Consider the following 20,022-nt stretch of genomic DNA (forward strand, 5'->3'; position numbering starts at 1 on the left):
CCCTTTTTTTATGTAACGAATGCCCTGCCAGATGAGCAGCGTTGAGTAATTCTAAACTTCGTTCATTTCTTTGCGACAGCTTTCTTGGTCGAAATAAAACGCTATTCCATTGTTCTTCTGAGGAACTTAACACAATGCCTCCCCTCTGACCCATCCCTTCCATTATAAATGATGCCCCTTCGGTATTATTAGTGAGATTCCCACCACCTGCCAGAAATTAGGAAGCTTTCTTTCATTCTCTGAGATGCCCGGCCAGGTTCCTGGAGTGTCCTTCTTTGTGACAATCACTAAGAAGGTCAGTGGGGGAAAAAAATGTCAGCTCCAACCGGAAGCTGTTTTGCCATGTCAGCATACCGGAACTTTCCCCCCAGCAGCCGCAAGCCTTTCTTTCCTGCAACATCCAGGAGGTTGCAATCCAAGGCTAGATGACTCTCCGGGAGGCAGCTCACAACTGAAAGGGAAAACAAACTTCAGCCTGGCCTTTGTTGGCTGCACCATCTTCCGTTCCCCCTTCCCCCCAATATATCTTTCCTTGGTGATGAGTTTGCTAGGAAAACCCGACACTTATCACAAAGAGGTGGCACATCTCTGCCGGCACAGAGGCGCTGGGCTGCACTCAATTTATTTTTATCTATTCGCTTCATTTGCGCCCGGTCTCCTTCCCCACTTGCCATGAACTGACAGGATGACCTTCGTCCAATAACACATCCTCAGTTTAGCCTCCTCTCAGGGTGACCTTAGGGACCAGACTTGGGGCGGGCACACATATGCAGTAGGCTTTCTGAGAGGAAGAGCCAGATAAACAGGCACTTGGCAGGAAGTGAGGGTCTCTGATCGCTGCCGCAAAGCACATTTCAAGAGAAAACCAAACTCTTCTATCCATCACAAATCTGCATGAGGATGATGGCTGTCAACCTCCAGGTGGGACATGGAGATCTCCCATAATTACAACTGATCTCCAGGCTATAGTTTCCCTGGAGGAGGAAGCAGAGGAGGAGTTTGGATTTATACCCTACTTTTCTCTCCTGTTAGTAGTCTCAAGGTGGCTTACAAACTCCTTTCCCTTCCTCTCCCCACAACAGACACCTTCTGAGGTAGGTGGGCCTGAAGGAGTTTTGAAAGGACTGTAACCAGCTCAAGGTCACCCAGCAGGCTTCATGTCTAGGAGTGGAGAATCGAGAACCCAGTTCTCCAGATTAGAGTTTGCCACTCATGTGGAGGAGTCGGGAATCAAACTTGGTTCCCCAGATTAGAGTCCATTGCTCTTAACCACCACACCACAATGGAGACATGGCTGCTTTGAAGGCGTTATACCAGTGGTGGTGAACCTATGGCACGGGTGCCAGAGGTGGCACTCAGAGCCCTCTCTGTGGGCACGCGCAAACAGAGTGCCCCCCCCCACACATCTAGGCTGGCCTGGGCCACTGGGCTCCATTATTAGCATTAAACCTAAGACCTAGTTTTGGGGAAGCAGTGTAGGTAACCCTGTTAAGTACTGTTAAACCCCACTGATTTTCATGCGAAGAACTAAAGCGTGATCCTTTACCTGGGAGTAAGCTTGGTTGCTGGCAATGGGGCTTATTCTGAGTAAACGCTCCTAGGGTCGTGATTCACCCATTGGAAGAGTTGTGCGGTTGCTTCAAAGCAGAGCCACCAACTACCACCAAGCTTACTCCCGAGTAACACATGCCTCGGGGCCAACCGGTTTTTCTAAACTAAAACCTCAGTATTCAGGTTAAACTGCTGTGTTGGCACTTCCCGATAAATAAGTGGGTTTTGGTTTGCAATTTGGGCACTCTGTCTCGAAAAGGTTTGCCATCACTGCATTATACTCTGCTGAGGCCCCTCCCCTGCTCAAAACCCACCCTTCCCAGGGGCCAACCTCTAATTTTTTCAACTCTAACCGTGAACAGTTCTGGGGGCCTTTGGGTTTTGCATTCCTTTGCTGTGTCTTTTCCCCCTAACCGGCTGCTATCCAATTTGCAAACTCACTGTCTGATTTTAGCAGCAGGTTCTCTCACCTTCACTACTCCCCTTTTGGATACCTTCCAACCTAGACATGCACCACGGCTCAGCAGCCACAATGCTAGGAACTCAGAACTGCATGCAGGCAAACAAGACCAGTTAATGATTCCTGCCTTTTCTCAAGCCACAGTGCCAGATCTGCAGAACTGTTTTGTGTGCCACAAGTTGTGTTTTTCTAAAGATAATTAATTAACTGGGTGTCTAGGAGGGGGTGAGGAGAACATCTAGAACAACTTGGGTGGAGTGACAAGGTCAGTTTCTCTGGATGCCACTGAGACTCTGAAGCATAGGTGTCAAACTCGCGGCCCTCCAGATGTTATGGACTACAGTTCCCATCATCCCCTGCCAGTATTATGCTGGCAGGGGATGATGGGAGTTGTAGTCCATGACATCTGGAGGGCCGTGAGTTTGACACCTGTGCTCTGAAGGGTACAGTGTTAACAACAATGCCATTTGCCTTCCCGGTTCTCCCTGGTGGAGCTACCTGCAGCTTCAGTATGAACAATAAACAAACTGTTGCAAGTCGTGGGAAGAAAGGGTTAAACTTGACTGCTTGTTTTTTTTTTAAAGCAAGACATTCTAATCACATCTAGGTTGGTCATTAAACAAGACAAACAGGCAAAATCTTGACAGCAACTAAAAAAGCATTAACTTGTCTACCGATCTTGCCCTCCACCGTGAAATAATAAAACATGTTTTCAAGATGACTTCAGAAAAGAGAGATACAGACTAGCTTGGAGGCTTAGTGAGGGCAGCAGGCCTGGCGGCCTAGCACCCCTGCAGCTGCTCATTGGTCTTGCTCTCACAGCCCAACCCTGTAAGATGCATTCAGCCATTTTAATACAATTGGGAAAGAGAAAATGGGAGATATGCCCTCAACAGACTACAGCAGACCTGATTTAAAACATACACACACACCAGTTCCTGAGCTACACTAGTGCTGAGCAATGAAAGTTGGGGTTGTGAAGGTCCACCGATATTCTTATCTTAGCTCAGTTCTGATTCCTGGATCTGTGTGGGGTGGGTAGAGAAACTGGGAGCATAATCAGGATAGAGAAATGACATTTTATGGCTCTGACACTTCCCTGTAAAGCATCTGCCCGTCTGTCTTCCCTTTTTTCTCCTGAAAACGTCAGATGGAAATTCTGCAACCAACTAGTACAGGAAGGAGCGACTGGTCCTTAGCCAGTCCTTGCTCTCATATTAATGCCTAGAGCAGTGGTTCTCAACCTGGGGGTCGGGACCCCTTTGGGGGTCAAACAACCCTTTCACAGGGGTCGCCTAAGACTCTCTGCATCAATGTTCTCCATCTGTAAAATGGATAAACGTTAGGGTTGGGGGTCACCACAACATGAGGAGCCTTCGGGGAGGGCGGTATATAAATGTAACAAATAAATAAATAAAATAAGGTTGAGAACCACTGGCCTAGAGCATCTGAGTAGATACCAATGCCAGACAGAAGGATGGAAAATGCCCAGATTAAAAGATATTTAAGAAGAGCCCATTAAAGACAGGGCAAGGAGGAGACAATAGTAGAACATTCGGAACTCTTCTTACATGCCTTGAACATGAATACTTAAAAGCAGTTCTTACTCATCTAAGTAGAAAAGTGCTTCCTAATAAAAAGTAATAGCAATCATTAACCAGCGTTTAAGCAATCCAGAGCACTTCCACATACTTTCCCCATAAAGTAGGTCACAACGATTATCCCCATTTTGCAGATCGGAGGCTGAGATACAATGGCGTTTACCTAGTGAGGTCACGGCAGAACAGCATTTAAATCCAGGTCTTCCTGCTTCCTAGCTCTACAGTACTTGGCATGAGCCTACGTGTGTTTACTCTCAAGTAAGCCCCACAGAGCTCAATGGGATTTACTCCTTTGTATGCCGGCAGAGGACAGAAGGCTTAAAACTCGGTTCTAACACATTTACTCAGGATTAAGCATTCCATATTGATTTCCAAGTAAGTGTGCACCTTCTTGTAGCTTTTAATTTTAAGCCATTTTATACCCCCATAAAATACCCCAAGTGGCTTCCACAGGAAACGTTTTAAAATATGCTATATCATTATAGGGGTGTTGTGTGGTTTTCGGGCTGTATGGCCGTGTCCTAGTAGCATTTTCTCCTGAAGTTTAAACCTGCATCTGTGGCTAGAATCTTTAGAGGATCCTCTAAACACAGCACCCCAGTGATTCCGACCGTGAAAACCTTCGACAATATATTATAATTATTTTCCATTTATACCTCACTCTCTCTGCTGTAGTGGCCTCAGAGGAGTTTACTTCACAAATATACATAATAAAATATACAATCATATAAAATACAAAATGCTATAAAATCTGCATACATCACGCATAATTAAATTATGATGGAACTTTTGGATGCACCCAGCCCTATCCTAAAACCCACAAAACAACAGAAGGAAAGGAGAAAAAGAAGGGAAAGGAAAGAAGGAAAGGCAGAACTGCCATGATGGAACCATCACCCATTGTCCTCACCAACAGGCATGGAAGACCGGCTCCGTCTTATAAACCCTGTGGAATTGAGACAAATCCTGAAAGGTGCTGGCCTCATTTGACAGAGCATTCCACGAGGACGGGGCCAGGGCCAAAAAACCCTGATTCTAGTTCAAGACAGACTGGCACTTTTCATGGCAGGGACTACCAGCAAGTTGTTACCAGCAGAGCACAGCGCTCTCTGTGGAACATATCCGAAGAAGCAGTCTCGCAGGCAATGAAACACAAGGCAACAAAATCAATAAAAGGCAATCAGAGCAAGCAAGGACAGAAGGAAGGGAAGCCTTCAGATGAAATCTTTAAGAAAAGCGGGCAGAATGAAACAAAAGGAGAGAACCACAGTTAACCTAACCAAAAGCCCGTGGAAGAAGGATGGTCTTCAAGAAGAAAAAAGGCAGGACCAAGCTTGCATTACTGCAGAGGGAGTCCCAAAATCTTGGTGTCACCACCAATAAGGCTGCCCACCACGTATGGTGGCAGAAAACTTAACAAAACATGTCCAGCTGACTTTAACATTTGGGTAGGCTCAGGTTAGCAAGGACTGTCACTGAGAAATCTGGTTACTAGACTACTCTAGCAGGACCCTTAAGCTAGCCTGATCTTTTCAGAACTTAGATGTGTAGAAGGGTTAAGAAGAGGAGTTTGGATTTATACCTTTCTTTCCTGCAAGGAGACTCAAGGAGGCTTACAAATGCCTTTTCCCTTCCTTCCCCATAACAGGTACCTTGTGGGCTAGATGGGGCTGAGAGAGTTCAGATAGAACTGAGACTAGTCCAAGGTCACCCAGCAGGCTTTGTGTGGAGAAGCGGGGAAACAAATCCAGTTCACCTGAAAAGAGTCTACTGCTCATGTGGAAGAGTGGGGAATCGAACTCAGTTCTACAGATTAGAGTCACCCAGCTCTAAACCATGACACCACAATGTACTTAGATGAGAAACCATTTTTAAAGCCCCATTTTATACCAAGGAACACTGTGGCCGCTATGACAGAAAGTCAATGGCAAACCGCCACTGCTTATCTCTTACCTTGGAAACCCCATGAGATAGAACTTCATGGAGGTCGCTACGAGCCCACGACAATTTGAGGGCATGCTTTAAATAGGCCAACTCTGCCCACTCCAAAGAATGCAAGTCCACTCTCTCTTGCATGTTAAGGTCAAATTCTCTTGGATAACCTCATTTCGAAGTGTAAAATCAGTGGCAGGAGTCACTCCCTTTTGCAACAGAAATGGTTAAAAATCAGGAAAGCTGATAGGCAGTCTATAAACATACAAATAAAAACCAAACAGCCCAATTCCACTGCAACTCCAGAAGTCAGACTCCTGTCCGAGTAAACAAGGCGGCAAAGCATGGAGACAATTGAAAAATAAATAAATGAGAGCAACCTCTCGCATATTTATTGCAAGCTACTTAGGAGAGCAAAGATGTCTTTAAATAATAAATGGCCCGGAGAGCCGGTCTCATCTCCAGTCCGGCTTTTTTTAATCGTGATGTTTAAATTCTGCCGTTTGTTTGCAGAAGCCTCCAGAGGCCTTGGCTAAACAAGAGCACTTTGTCTATTTCAGGAGGCTGGCTGTTCCTCCGCGCAATATCGCCACAGTCTCCTAGGAGAACACCTGACAAAGGCCTGTTTGGTCTGTCCCAGCTGCCCGCCTTGGCCTTTCACGCCAAACATTCTCAGCATTTTCCTATCAAAGAAGCAAGAGGCCCCCCGCCGTTCCCAAGGCCAAGAGCTATCAGCTGCAATGGAGGGTTTGTGTGCAGTTTTTGCAATGCAGATAACTGTCAAGGCTTTGCTGATTCGGCATCCCACGGCTTTGGTTTCATGAATCTCCCCTCCCCCCATAAACACGTGCAAACACCCACTCTCGAGTCAGTGAGGCAAGGATGAAGACATTCAGAATCACCTCTTCACTCCCTGTAGCATCTCCCCAACCAGGAAATGAGAGAGTCCTACAGGACCCGGCAATACCATAGAAGGTTCCGAGAGATTGTCCTATTTCCTGACTGAAGAGAAGAAGCGCACTGCAATTCTTTCCTCTGTGGAAACTCTGCCTGGCCTCCCTCCCATCATCAGATGAAGATCATTCCAAAGGCCCATAAAACATTGTGACCTTCCATTTCCAGGGGGCAGAGAGGCAGCTTTTATATGAAAGAGCTGTGCTGTATGGGGTTCTTCTAAGTGCTTCTCTCACCAGGAAATGGATTTCCTGGTAGGAATGGACAGTTCAAGTGTTTCTGGTGAGCTGTGGGCCACGGCCGGTACCCCACTTCTGACACCATTTTCACATTTGGGAACAAGCTACCTCTTCAAAACACTAGTTCTCAGGGTACCAGAGAGGATGTAAAACAGACCTGTCACCTGTCCATCCACCGCCAGTAAGGCCCTACTCTTGGATCCAACCCCTCCACCCTTGAGAAATTGGGCAGGGGAACAAAATGGCTGGAAAATGGCCTCCATAACAATGCTGTAGGAATTTCCATAAATCTCTGTGGTCTTTACCATAGAGATTAGAGGAAATTCCTAGAGCGTCACCAAGAAGTAACATCACATCCTCCGCAAACTCCACCCTCCCCAGACACCACGCTCAAAATGTGGCAGTTACTGAAGCAGTGCTGGCAACTCTAATATAGAATGGGGGAGCCATGGATGATTCCAAAAGGACATCCCAAATGAGTCCCTTCATTCGTACGGGGCTATTTCAGAGTTCTTAACATGACATTTCCTCAAAATTGGCACGCGCTAGTTTACAGCTAGCCTAGCACTGCAAAAAAAAAACACCTACTACAGGTACAACTCGGCACCTCCAATATGCGGGAAAATGATTTGATCTAGTCCCACTATGAGGCAGCTTCATATGTTCAAATATCTAAGCAGGTGGTGAGACAGGATTTGCCACATTACCTCTTTCGGGAAGAACCGTGACTTTAGTGGCAGAGCGTTTGCTTTGCATGAAGGAGTTCCCAGGTTCAACTCTTGGTATTTCTGCAAAAAGGGTCTCTGGTAGCAGGTGCTAGAAGGGCATTTCTCGACCAGAGTCTGTGAAGAGCTGCTTTCAGTCATAAGGTGAGGCGCTCTGGCCCCATATAAAGCAGTTTCATATACCCACGTGCATGAAGAGAAACACCATTTCTGAAAGGTTTCAGGTCAAAAGACTTTGCAGCACGCTTGATCACCAGATGTAAGTAACAGTTTGAAGCAGAATTGCAAAGCTTAACCAGCTGTAGGTTAAGGTAGCTTGACCGCTAAGCAACTGCAGAGCCTACCTGGCTCACAACACAGCTATGGACTTAGAGCAGCTTGGCTGGTTAGAACACAACAAAACGGAAAGCAAACAAAAATGAACGGGCTTCATAACTGCACGCTTGCGGTACTTTTGCTGGAGTGGAAAAGAAATGGGAAGTGGGCGATCTCTGTGCAAAGACATATTTGTCATAATTAAACACAGGTGGGGCCTTTCTAAGAGAATGAGGAATTAGACACAGTATGAAAAATCTGAAAGTCCAGCCTTATCGGAAGCTCTGCAGTAACCTTCAAGATCGTTGGCTGAAACCCAGCGTTAAGGCAGGATCCACAAATCCCTTTGAATATTAGTTCCCCAAGACCTTTTCCCACAAGGGTATCTGTCTCCAGGTTCGGTGCAGTTGGGAAACTGGGTTTTTCCTGAATTATCGAGGGCTTTCACAGCCAGATTCAACAGGTGGTTGTGAGTTTTCCGAGCTGTGTGGTCATGGTCTGGTAGATCTTGTTCCAAACGTTTTGCCTGCATCTGTGGCTGGCATCTTCAGAGGTTTATCACAGAGGGAAGTCTGTTATACACTGTGTTCAGGAAGAGGTCCTTTACACAGAACCATAGAGTTGGAAGAGACCCCAACGGTCATCAAGTCCAACCCCCTGCCATGCAGGAACACACAATCAAAGCACTCCTGACAGACGGCCATCCAGCCTCTCTTTAAAAACCTCCTCCAAAGAAGGAGACTCCACCAGGAAGTATTTCCTGATGTTTAGGTGATCTTCCTGATCTTTTCCTTCACCTTGAACCCATGACTCCTGGTCCTAGTCCCTGCAGCCACAGAAACAAGCTTGCTCCCTCACCAACATGACATCCCTCCAAATATCTAAACATGGCTATCATGTCACCTCTTCACCTTCTCTTCTCTTTACATCACCTATTTCCTTTATCCTTTTAACTGGAGATGCCAAGAATTTAACCTTGGGAACTACTGCCTGTATGTAAACCAGATGCTGTACTACTGAGCCAGGGGCCTCCCAGTTTATTTCAGCTTTGCTAATTGACCTCGCATAGGGCCAAGTGATTCCGGCCGTGAAAGCCTTCGGCAATACATTGACCTCACATAGATGACCTTCCTGGACAGAACACCCCAGTGGTTATCAATGCACTAAATTAAAGTTTATCTGGGGAAGTTCTTTGCAGCGAGCACGTCCAAGCTAGTGAATTTCCATTCATACCGTGGGCCCGGTCGCTCCTTTCTCAGTCACTCAATGTGCAAGTGCTGCTTTGAGCAGCAGACCTAACTATGGCTCTAGATCAGTGGTGGCGAACCTTTGGCACTCCAGGCGTTATGGACTACAATTCCCATCAGCCCCTGCCAGCATAGCCAATTGGCCATGCTGGCAGGGGCTGATGGGAATTGTAGTTCATAACATCTGGAGTGCCAAAGGTTCGCCACCATGGCTCTAGATAATTCATATCCATAAAGAAATGTAATTTTCCATTGGCCTACTTTATATCGAAGCCGAAGCGAACACAATCAACAGAGCTTTATTGCCATGGCTAGGGGGAAAGGAGACGGTTTCTCCAGAAAGCCGCCCAAAATTTGGAGCTTTGACTTGCTAAAGCTTGTGCCTCAAAATCTTGTTGATCTCTTAAGGAGCTCCCGGACTTGAATCGAACCGTTTTACTGCTGAACAGCACGGCCACCCTCTGAAACGGACATTTAGAGTGCCTTGCTTATTCTCGCGGTGAGTGGCCAAGAACAGACTGCTGGCCCTAATGGGTCTCGGTCTGATCCAGAAGGGCTTTTTTAATGTTCTATGTAGCTAACTTCTAAAAAACAAATGGTGGGGCCTTGAATCCACTGAAACTTTACAGACGACCCAACACAATACATGGCTCTGAGAAATGAGGCTGTTGAAGAATTTTGCCGTTATGGAGTCCCGATAGATAAACTACGAAGAGAAAAACTACTCTAACCTCTCCTTGGCTGCTTCCCGGTTTAACTGGCATCAAAGATCATGTAACTGCCTGCCGCATGTAATACAGCCAGGTTTTCTTTTCTATGGTTATCTTAATGCTGACAGGGAGGAAAGAGGGGGAAAGGGTCAAATATGGGGCCCAAAAGAATTTGAAGCCTAATAGACCGGCATACATACACACATACATTTTAACTGGTTTTAAAAAGCATAGACTCTTGGACTGTGAAGATTTGCTTTTCTGAATGAACCACTTTGAGTCATTCACCTACCAATTGTTCAGAAACAATACCCAAGACTTTTGCCCCAGAGCTTCTGTGAGCCAAACAATGCAGGCAGCCCAAAACAGCTCCTGCATGCTGGCTGCCTAGAACTGCTTCCAAGTGTTTGAAATGTATTTCTTAACCTCCCCTCCCCTCACTTTAAACTACCGAGGGATTTGTAAAGCTAACAATGATGCAATCTGACATTTGTGCCTACCGCTTTAAATGGTTATGTGGGCAGCTGTTCCAGAGAACGCAGTCACTGCAGAAGGAATGAGTGTTGCGAGAACAGAAGAAGAGCCTGCTGGATCACACAGTGGCCAGCCAGTTCCTCTGGAGGTCTGTGATGGGGCAAAGAGGGTGAGGTTTTCCCCTGATGTTAAGAGCATGAGAAGAACCCTGCTGGATCAGACCAGTGGTCCATCTAGTCCAGCATCCTGACTCACACAGTGGCCAACCAGTTCCTCTGGAGGTCCAGCAACGGGCAGAGGAAGAGGCCTTCCCCCATGTTGTCTCCTGGCACTGGGATTCAAAGCTGCCTGCATTCTGTTCCAAAGCTCCTTCCCTCCAGTCCAAGAAGTGGATTTTGGGGGTGGGGCAGTACCCGGCCCAAGTCTGGAAGACAGCTTCCACCAACAGTCACGGCAATCTGGGGCCATTGCCAACTAGCCATTGAACTGTGCGCAGAATCCCAGGCCTGGTTTAAAATGCAGAATCTCAGAGCTGGAACAGACCCCAAGGGCCATCCAGTCCAACCCCTTACCATGCAGGAAGACACAGTCAAAGCACTCCTGACAGATGGCCATCCAGCCTCTGTTTGAAAACCTCCAAAGAAGGAGACTTCACCACTCTCCGAGGGAGAGCATCCCACTGTTGAACAGCCCTGACTGTCAGGAAGTTTTTCCTGATGTTTAGGTAGAATCTCTTTTCCTGCACCTTGAATCCATTACTCCATGTCCTAGACTCTGCAGCTGCAGAAATAAGCTTGCTCCCTCTTTGACATGACATCCCTTCAAATATTTCATCATGGCTATCATGTCACCCCTTCACCTTCTCCAGACTAAACATCCCCAGCTCCGTACAGTCTTTCCCAGATTTTCCCCAAGAGAAGCCCAGCTCTGAACCTGCAACCTTGGGAAAGGAATGAAGCCATCTCCTCTACCAGTGAGCCAAGTCTCAGCACACAGCCTAGAGAGGAACATATTCAGCCCAGAGGTCTGACGACATTCCTCATCTCCGGGAGAATGGGCTGCATGAGGGTCGAGGAGCTGCTATCTAAGGGCAAAGCAGGGCATCAAAAGCAAAATAAAGAAAAAGAAAAAGGGAGAAGATCAGCTTGGCTTGCATATTGGCCGCTTACAAAGCAGCCAATTAGATCCTGGGGCAGGTTGGGGGGCAACCTGAAGCCCTGCAAAGCGAGTATGCCAGGGGCTTCGAGGAGACCCCCACAGCCTGCCCCAGGATCCGGCTGGTGGCTTTCTCCTTCACAAGCTTGAAACAGACAAGACAAGCCCCCGAGGCGCTGCAGCCGGATCCGCTGCAGCAGCCGGGGCTTGCAAAGGCGACGCTCTGGAAAAGCAGAGCCACCAGAGCATCCTTGGAAAGAAGCATGAAAGGGGGGGGGGGGGGGGGGGGGAGAAAGAGACAGAAAAGATCAACCTTCACAGAAGCCCCAACAGCACAATGTCAGCGACATTCTCCCAAGGCGACCCCCCCTTGAAGGTCTGCAGCCCCACGCCAGAGGAAGACCCGCACAGCTCTGCTTATTAATTGCTAATAATAAGGCTAATATTAATATGGGGGGAGGCTCTTGCTTTTTCCTCCTCCTCCTGTCTAAGGGGGAGAAGGATGACACAGACCGCCCACCCCCCGTGCCCGTACCCCCGACTCACGCTCTGGCTTTGGGGAAGCCCATGGAGAGGAGGATGTCGAGCGAGGAGCCGTGCTTGACGGTGGCGGCGCGGAGCTGCCGGTTCCTGCGGGGGGTGACTTTGCCGTACAGGTCCTCCTTGGCAGCCATGGCGGGCGGCGGCGGGGAGCAGAGGGGGCTGCGCGCCGCGATCATCCGGCCATGCCCCGCCAAGGGAGAGCAGCAGTCGGGCGCAGCAGGCGCAGCCCGGAGGCGGAGGCGGCAGGAGGCAGGGAGGGCCCGGCTGGCTTGGGGGCCCGGGGGCCAAGCCGCTCACCCCTGGCGCTGCTCCGGCCGCCCGGCTCGCCTTGGCCCGCAGCGCCGCTGGGCCGCACGTGGGGGCCCCGCAGCCGCAGCCATCCGAGCGCCGCGCTCCGGCCGTGCGTAAAGGCGCGCCCCTGCCTCGCTTGCTCGCTCGGCCCGCAGGAATTTATCAATGGATCAAAGCCGAGCAGGAACAAACAAAAAAAAAAAAAAAGGGAGTCATTCAAGCTCGGGCTGGGCCGGCGCGCGCACGCTCCCCTCTCCCCCTCCCCCAGAAGAGCCCCGCCCCCTTCGCTTAAAGAGACAAGAGCAGCCCCGGCCGCTCCAACCAGGTGAGGAAGTCAAAGGGGAATCCGGGGGCACCTTGGAGAGCCTCGGCGGCGCTTATGGCAGGAGGGGACCCAAGGGACTCGGCGGAAGGGAGTCAGCTTGGGCTTACTTTGTACCTGGCCCCTCCCCTACATTCACTCACCTGAACCTCCCCCCCACCAGGTGGGCCACGACCAGATGACAGGCCTCCTCCCCTTCCCCCAACTTCCCCTTCCCTAACCCTCCGCCCAAAGTGGGAGGGCCACAACCAGATGACAGGCCCCTTCCCCCTCCCTTTCCCCTCCCTTTCCCCTTTCTATCCCCCCCTCCGCCAGTTTTGGGGTGGCTGACATTCAATAACATCAATACATAGGAAATAAACATTAAAATATAATTAAAACCATCTTAACTTTGGTTGTGGGTTTTCCGGGCTTTGTGGCTGTGGTCTGGTAGATCTTGTTCCTAATATTTTGCCTGCAACTTTGTTCCTAACATTTTGCCTGGCTGGCATCTTTAGAGGTGTATCACAGAGAGAAGTCTACCACACAGCCTGGAAAACCCACAACAACCAGTTGAATCCTGCTTTGAAAGCTTTCAACAATACATCTTTACTTTACGTTAGATTTTTATACTCCACTACCCCAGCCATATGGACTCAAGACAGTGAACAACAATCCAATCAATTCCATAAAATCTAATCAAGAATCAATCGTATAAATGCTTACAATTAGACGAAGAACTGGCATCATGCCTTAAAATTCTTAAAGTTTCCCAGCAGTTGAAGCAGAGGAAGATGTCCCATTGGGGATCCTCTTCTGAATAAAAATGCACACCCCCACCCCCCCCCCCCCCCCCCCGCAATCTAAAAGCTTGTATATTTTCTGATCAACAAGACCAGTAGGAAGGGGAAGAGAAAGGGAAGGACAAGAACAAAGGGAAGGAAACATAGACACATAGAGCTGGAAGGCACCATAAGTCCAGTGGTCTGGTCCAACTCCCTACAGAACATGCACAACTATTATTTATTTATTTATTATTATTTTATTAAACTTTTATACCGCCCCATCCCCGAAGGGCTCTACCTTCACGCCCCACTCCTGCAGTGACCCTTAGAGGACGTTTAATACCTGGAGATTTGGAGGTGGAGCCAGCAGAGGATGGTGTTTGGAGAAGAGGACCGCAGCAGAGTAAAATGACATTGCATCCACCCTCCAAAACAGCCATTTTCTCCAGGGGATCTAATCACTGTCACCTGGGGGTTAGTTATAATTCCAGAAGATCTCCAGGCACTTCCTGGAGATTGGCAACCCTAGATCTTCCAGAGGCCCAGCCAGCTCCAGAACCTCTTTCCAGCACTGCCCCTCCCCTGTAAGAAACTGGCAGAATATTGGAGGCCAGTAGCCCTTGCCAATAAGATTTCCCAGGTATACGTCTTGGCTCTCCAAAGCTGACATTACTTGGCCTTTTAAGGTGTGACTGGGCTTGAATCATGTTCTTCCGCTGCAAACTGACAGGGCTACCCACTTGAAACAAGCAGGGCCTTGTTGCACTGGGTTGTGTGGGATTGATTTTCTGCCCTGTGGACTTGGGGCAGCTTTTCCAAGTGGGGGTCTTTCCAGTTCCAAAGGGCACACAGTTGTAGACATCTGATAGGGCCCTCTGATATGGAGTAATTTCAGTGTTGGCCAATGGTTTTGTGAATGGGCTTAGACTGTAGGAACCCTGAGTGGCACGGCACTGGATATGTTGCATTTTTTAAAAAGGGACTAACAGAGCCATCCTAAACACAAATTTTACTCTTCCAAGCCCATTGACTTCAATGGATTTAGAAGCATGTCATATTACTTTTTTTGTATAAACATTAAAACTAATAACAAACAACCCCCAAAAGTATATATTTAAAAAATGCCGAAACACTCCGTAATCAGGGGGGAAGCTGCAAATTATCTTAGGCCCCCCAATGCAGAAGGCCCCCAACCTGTTGGCTCGCACTGTTGGAAAATACTGGACAAAGTAGCGCCTCCCTGACCTTTTACCTTTCACCTTCAGGCAGTGGCTTATGGGGCGCAACAGGAAGCTCATTTGCTCATCTGGTGAATCGGCTTTCAGGGTTATTACATCTGTCATCATTAAATTCAGCATACTAAATCGTCTAATGCATTTATTACGCTGCTACTTCATGTGGGAAGCATATGTTCTATTATCTACCATCAGCAAATGGAGGGTGAAGAAAGAGACCAGCCAGAGCACGTCCCCCCCCCCCCCGGTCACTTCCCTGTGACCCTTTACATGACCTGTTTAAAAGGGAAGCATTACTCCACATACAGGAACCTGCTAAATGGCTCTTTATTATTTATTAGCTAAAGAACCATCCAGTCAGACGGATGGCAAGATTGGGAGAGTTTGGCTTTTATCACCCCCGCTCCTAGACATACATATACCACTGTGGGGTAGTGGTTACGAGCAGGTGGATTCTAATCTGGAAAACCGGGTTTGATTCCCCACTCCTCCACCTGAGTGGCAGAGGCTTATCTGGTTCACCAGATGTGTTTCCACAATCCTACATTCCTGCTGGGTGACCTTGGGCTAGTCACTGTTCCCTCTGACCTCTCTCAGCCTCATCTACCTCACAAGGGGTCTGTTGTGGGAAGAGGAAGGGAAAGGAGCTTGTAAGCCATCTTGAGAAAGGTGGGGTATAAATCCAAACTTTTCTTCTTCTCCTTCCCTACTCTCCCATCCATCACTGAGGCCAGTGTGTCAGTGCTCTGTCCCTAGAACTGAATGGGAACCACTGAGAGCTCACAGCAGCACATCCCTTCATTTGCATAGGCCTGACCTGTGATGTACACCTGAGCACACGGAGGTTATGGGTGAGGCCAGGGGGTGCAAATCAACTTTTGTTCCCCATGCATGGTGGAAGGCAAAAATCCAGTTGTAGATGCACTTGTGTCTGGTTTTAAATCGATCTTTGCAAGAAGTTGAATGGGCAGTTGCCGTTCAATTTGACAGTGGACCGCTGTTATGCCCGAATACTTGTGCTGTACTTCAACTGCATGGCTTCCTGCTCAGACTTTTGCACCACAGAACGTGCATTTGCAAGATCTCGTTATTTAATTAAAACAGTTATATGCTACCTTTCCGTCCTTCCAGGTAATGGACAATTAAAACATACAGATACATAGATATAAAATATTTAATGGCTTCCCCCTATTTTATTCAGGGTCATCAATAAGAAATTCCATTCGTTGTCACTCAGGTCTCGGCTCTTAAGCGAAACTGACCAGGTTTTCTCCTGACAAGTGAAACTGACAAGAGTTTTCTTGCATCAGCAAAAAAAGGGTGATGGAAATGAGAATAGGTGAGGCCAGAAGAATAGGTGTGATTATATCTGAGTTGACTCGCAGGGCAGTTTGAACCAGCATTGAAAGCAGATTAGAGAGGGAAATGGCTTTTTCTACACTAGCCGGAGGAGATATGATGACATTTGAAACAGGACAGGCATAACATGCAAATTGTGGTAATGTGCCTTTGCCAAAGCAGGTGATAATTAAAGTCTTTAAAATGTGCATTCATTTTCAGCTTTTGTGTTGAATCACCTAATGGTTTTGGGGTTTTGTTCCTGTAGTAAACCAGCAGGTTTTTCCTTTAATCAAGAGATTAGGCCTCCGATTGTTCCTTACTCCTGTATATTTATAATATCTTCTCTGGTTCAGAAGGGAAGATGCAGGCAAAATAGGCCGCAGGGCTCTATCTAAACCATCACTGTCCAAGTCTGGTCCTCCAGATGTTCATGGACTACAATTCCCACCAGCCCCTGGATCTCCAGATGTTCATGGACTACTGCTGGTCTAGATCAGGGGTCTGCAACCTGCGGCTCTCCAGATGTTCATGGACTACAAATCCCATGCTGGCAAGGGCTGATGGGATTTGTAGTCCATGAACATCTGGAGAGCCGCAGGTTGCAGACCCCTGGTCTAGATAGAGCCCTGTGGCTTTTTTTGCCGGCATCTCCAGATGTTCATGGCCTACAATTCCCATCCATGCATCCATCATGCAGACCATGAACAATTCTCTTCTGTTCATGAACATCTGTTTTTTTAATTAGAAATTTTATTGAGTTTGTTAAAAACAAAGCAAAACAAAAATAAGATTAACAACATATCATAGATATCTAACATTGATATCTTATGTCCGTTACATACATTACGTTGGCATATACATCAATCTTAAATCTAATTTATAAAATACTACATTGATGTTTCTTCCATAATTTCCGGCCTTAAGGACCCCTTAAGGTCTCTATTAGGCTCCACCTATTTCGAAGGTAAGCTCTTCTACCTCATTACTTAGCTCCGTGTATGTAGTACTCTAGTTCCAGGTCTACTCCCATTTCTATATTTGTTACTCTGCCATGTACATTTTTGCTGGAAAATAATAATACTTCTGATACTGAACTTATCCCTATATTACATTTTCTAAATAGTTTCCTTTTTCCCAACATTCCATCTTATATGTCCATTACTTATTTATTACTAATCATCATTATCATCTAACAAATCATAATATTCAATAAACCATTTAAACATGATAATAACATATTAATCAACGTCGTTCGTCATTATCTTCTTCTTGACCTTAAGTTCAGATCTCCTTTTTTCTTTTCTTTTCTTTTTTTATGTTCATTAACATCTGGAGGACCAGACTTGGAGGACCACACACCCCTGATCTACGGCGTTATACCCTTTCCCTCCCCAAATCCCACCCTCCTCAAGCTCCACCCCCAAAAATCTCCAGGCATTTCCCAATCCAGAGTTGGCAACCCTATTCTCAGCATACAGATGAAGTGACTGGTGATATACTGCACAGAGGGAATTTCTGCCTCCCCCAGGGCTGGAGGGGAAGGAAAATGTGGACACTCACAGGCACTACGTGACAGGGTGGTGGTGGTGGGGATAGGTGCAGCATCTGACCCCTTCCAACAACACCCTCACGTGTCGGCCGGACCTTCTAGCTCTTCTGTCTGCTTGCAAAGGCAGCTCTTTTTCTGAACTTGGCCTCATTTCCTCTTGCCCCATTTTAGGTCTTCTGTGGGCTAACAATAGAAATATTGTGTAATATGGACAACAAGAAGAGGAAACAAAAAGATCTCTGGAGCTCAGCCTGAGCGACAGGCACAGAAATGAAGGCCTCAGCATTTCCAGGAAATGCTCTTCCTGTCATTTACTTCTCCAGAACAGTGAACTCAAGTTAAATCATAAGGCCCAGGTCCAACAAGCTGCTTTTGACATACCCAGAGACTGTTGTGATCTCAGTGGGACAATTAAAAAAAACTGTGCCTCTTAGAGTTGCAGACCCTTCCACGGTTTCAAGATAGAGCCGCTGGGAAGTACAGACAGGGCTACCAACTCTGGGTTGGGAAATACCTGGAGATTTTGGGGGTGGAACCGGGGGAGCATGGGGTTTGGGAAGAGGATGGGAGGGACTGCAGCAGGGCATAATGCCATATACTCCACCCTCCATAGCAGCTATTTTCTCCAGGGGAGTTGATCTCGGTTGATCTCGGAGATCATTTATAATCGCAGGAGATCTCCTGGTGCTACCTGGAGGTTGGCAATCCTGAGAACAGGGAAAGCTGGCCCTTTAGCACTGCAGAGCTCCCTTGCCAGGCCCAACCCTGACCGCTACCTCTGAAGCCTGGTTCACATATGCAAATACGATGGAAGGGGCAGAATGGGCTGCAGGTTGCAAGTCTTATTTTGGAATACTTCCCATCTTGCAAACAAAAACCATCACGCCAAGATAAGAAAAAGCAAGAGAGCCAGAGTGGTGTAGTGGTTAAGAGCACTTGGAATGTACGGTACTTCTGGTTTTATGCCTAATAAAGGTTTTTGGATTGGATTGGATTGGTTAAGAGCAGGTGGATTCTAATCTGGGGAACTGGATTTGATTCCCCACTCCTCCACCTGAGTGACAGACTCTTATCTGATGAACCAGATGTGTTCTTGCACTCCTACATTCCTTCTGGGTGACCTTGAACTAGTCACAGTTCTTCTGAACTCTCTCAGCCCCACCTACCTCACCAGGCATCTGTTGTGAGGAGAGGAAGGGAAAGCAGTTTGTAAGCTGCTTTGAGTCTCTTCACAGAAAAGAAACGTGGGACATAAATCCAAACTCCTTCCTTCCTTCCTTCCTTCCTTCCTTCCTTCCTTCCTTCCTTCCTTCCTTCCTTCCTTCCTTCCTTCCTTCCTTCCTTCCTTCCTTCCTTCCTTCCTTCCTTCCTTCCTTCCTTCCTTCCTTCCTTCTGTTTGCATGGAGGTATTTCATGGTTTTCCCCCCCCTTTGCACCATTTTTGTGTGAAGTGGAGCTGCCCCTTCTGTATCTTAGGACTCTGCCACTCAATCCCCACTTCATTCTGCTGCGTGTCAGGAGAGGCTGTGGCTCAGTGGCAGAGCATCTGCTTAGCATACAGAAGGTCCCAGGTTCAATCCCTGGCATCTCCAGGTGAAAGGACCAGGTAGTGGGTAATGTGAAAAACATCTGCCTGAGACCCTGGAGAGCCCATCTGAGTAGACAATACTGACTTTGCAGGAGCAGTGGTCTAACTCAGTATAAGGCAGCTTCATATGTGTCTTATGTTTTCAGCCAGGGACACTGGGAAGAAGGAGGCATTGGCATGATGGTGGGGGGTCTGGCTTCTGCTTTCCCAGTTGGGAATAGCTTGGTGAGATTTACTTGCAAGTAAGCATCACAGGACTGCACATCTCAGTCTCCTGTTCACTAAAGTGTTGTACGGAACTCCTTTCTGTCTGCTCAACCTCAGAGCAGGTTCACCTGCTGAAAGACGGTGCTCAAAAGCCGATGAGCAACATTCCTCAAATTGTCCAGCCCATATAAACATACCTTTGTTCACATCGTAAACACCTGGACAGAGTGCTATAATAACAATATTGTACAGGTGCTGTTTCAGCTTGTGGGATTTGATCCCTTGCAACATCTGTCAATGCAGCCATCAAAGTGTGCAGAGCATGAAAGCCTTTGAGATAGCCGTCGGGGCAGGGTAGAGAGTTTTCTTCATGTTCTGAAGGAACTGGAGAGCCACTTCACAACATTTCAGGATATATATTTTGGAAAAAAAGGAACCCCCCCCCCAAAAAAAAACACCCTCTCCAAAACCCACAAGACACCCCCCAAAAAGGGGGGAACCCCCCAAACCCCCCAAAACATGACATTTGAATGTAACCAACATGTGTTTGCAAATGTGTCTCATTCCATACAGGAAGAGTTTCTTTTAATCTATGGCCGTTTCCGCACGGGCAAATCATGGCGGCCTAGAGACGGTAAAAACACCATCTCCAGGTCGCCATTCGCACGGGGGGCGCAGCTGCAACGCAGCCGCACCGCCCTCGCGCCGCCTGGCCGGCCTGAAGCCGGCGTTTCCCCAGAGCGCTTCCCAGCGCTCTTTTTGGGGAAACGCCGGCATGAAGCCGCTGCCGAGCGAACGGCAGCGGCTTCATGCCGCCTC

General features: G+C 47.7%; 1 protein-coding gene and 1 non-coding gene across 3 annotated transcripts in view; one reads left to right on the forward strand and one right to left on the reverse strand.

Annotated features, from left to right (window-relative positions):
* The window catches only part of UBASH3B (ubiquitin associated and SH3 domain containing B), a 72,140-nt gene extending 59,649 nt beyond the window's left edge, over positions 1-12,491 (reverse strand). The window contains exon 1 of one of the 2 annotated variants that reach the window (XM_048512526.1): positions 11,910-12,491. In XM_048512526.1, coding sequence (XP_048368483.1) covers positions 11,910-12,082 — 173 coding nt within the window. In that variant the 5' untranslated portion in view covers positions 12,083-12,491. The remainder of the gene's footprint in view (positions 1-11,909) is intronic. The other variant, XM_048512525.1, reaches the window with a different exon arrangement.
* A 6,434-nt stretch (positions 12,492-18,925) lies between these two features.
* Positions 18,926-19,000, forward strand: TRNAA-AGC. The gene has a single exon. It is a non-coding gene; the product is annotated as a tRNA-Ala (tRNA).
* The last annotated feature ends 1,022 nt before the right edge of the window (positions 19,001-20,022 follow it).

This window comes from Sphaerodactylus townsendi, linkage group LG12 (assembly GCF_021028975.2).
Source record: "Sphaerodactylus townsendi isolate TG3544 linkage group LG12, MPM_Stown_v2.3, whole genome shotgun sequence".
In the NCBI taxonomy this organism is placed as follows: Eukaryota; Metazoa; Chordata; class Lepidosauria; order Squamata; family Sphaerodactylidae; genus Sphaerodactylus; species Sphaerodactylus townsendi.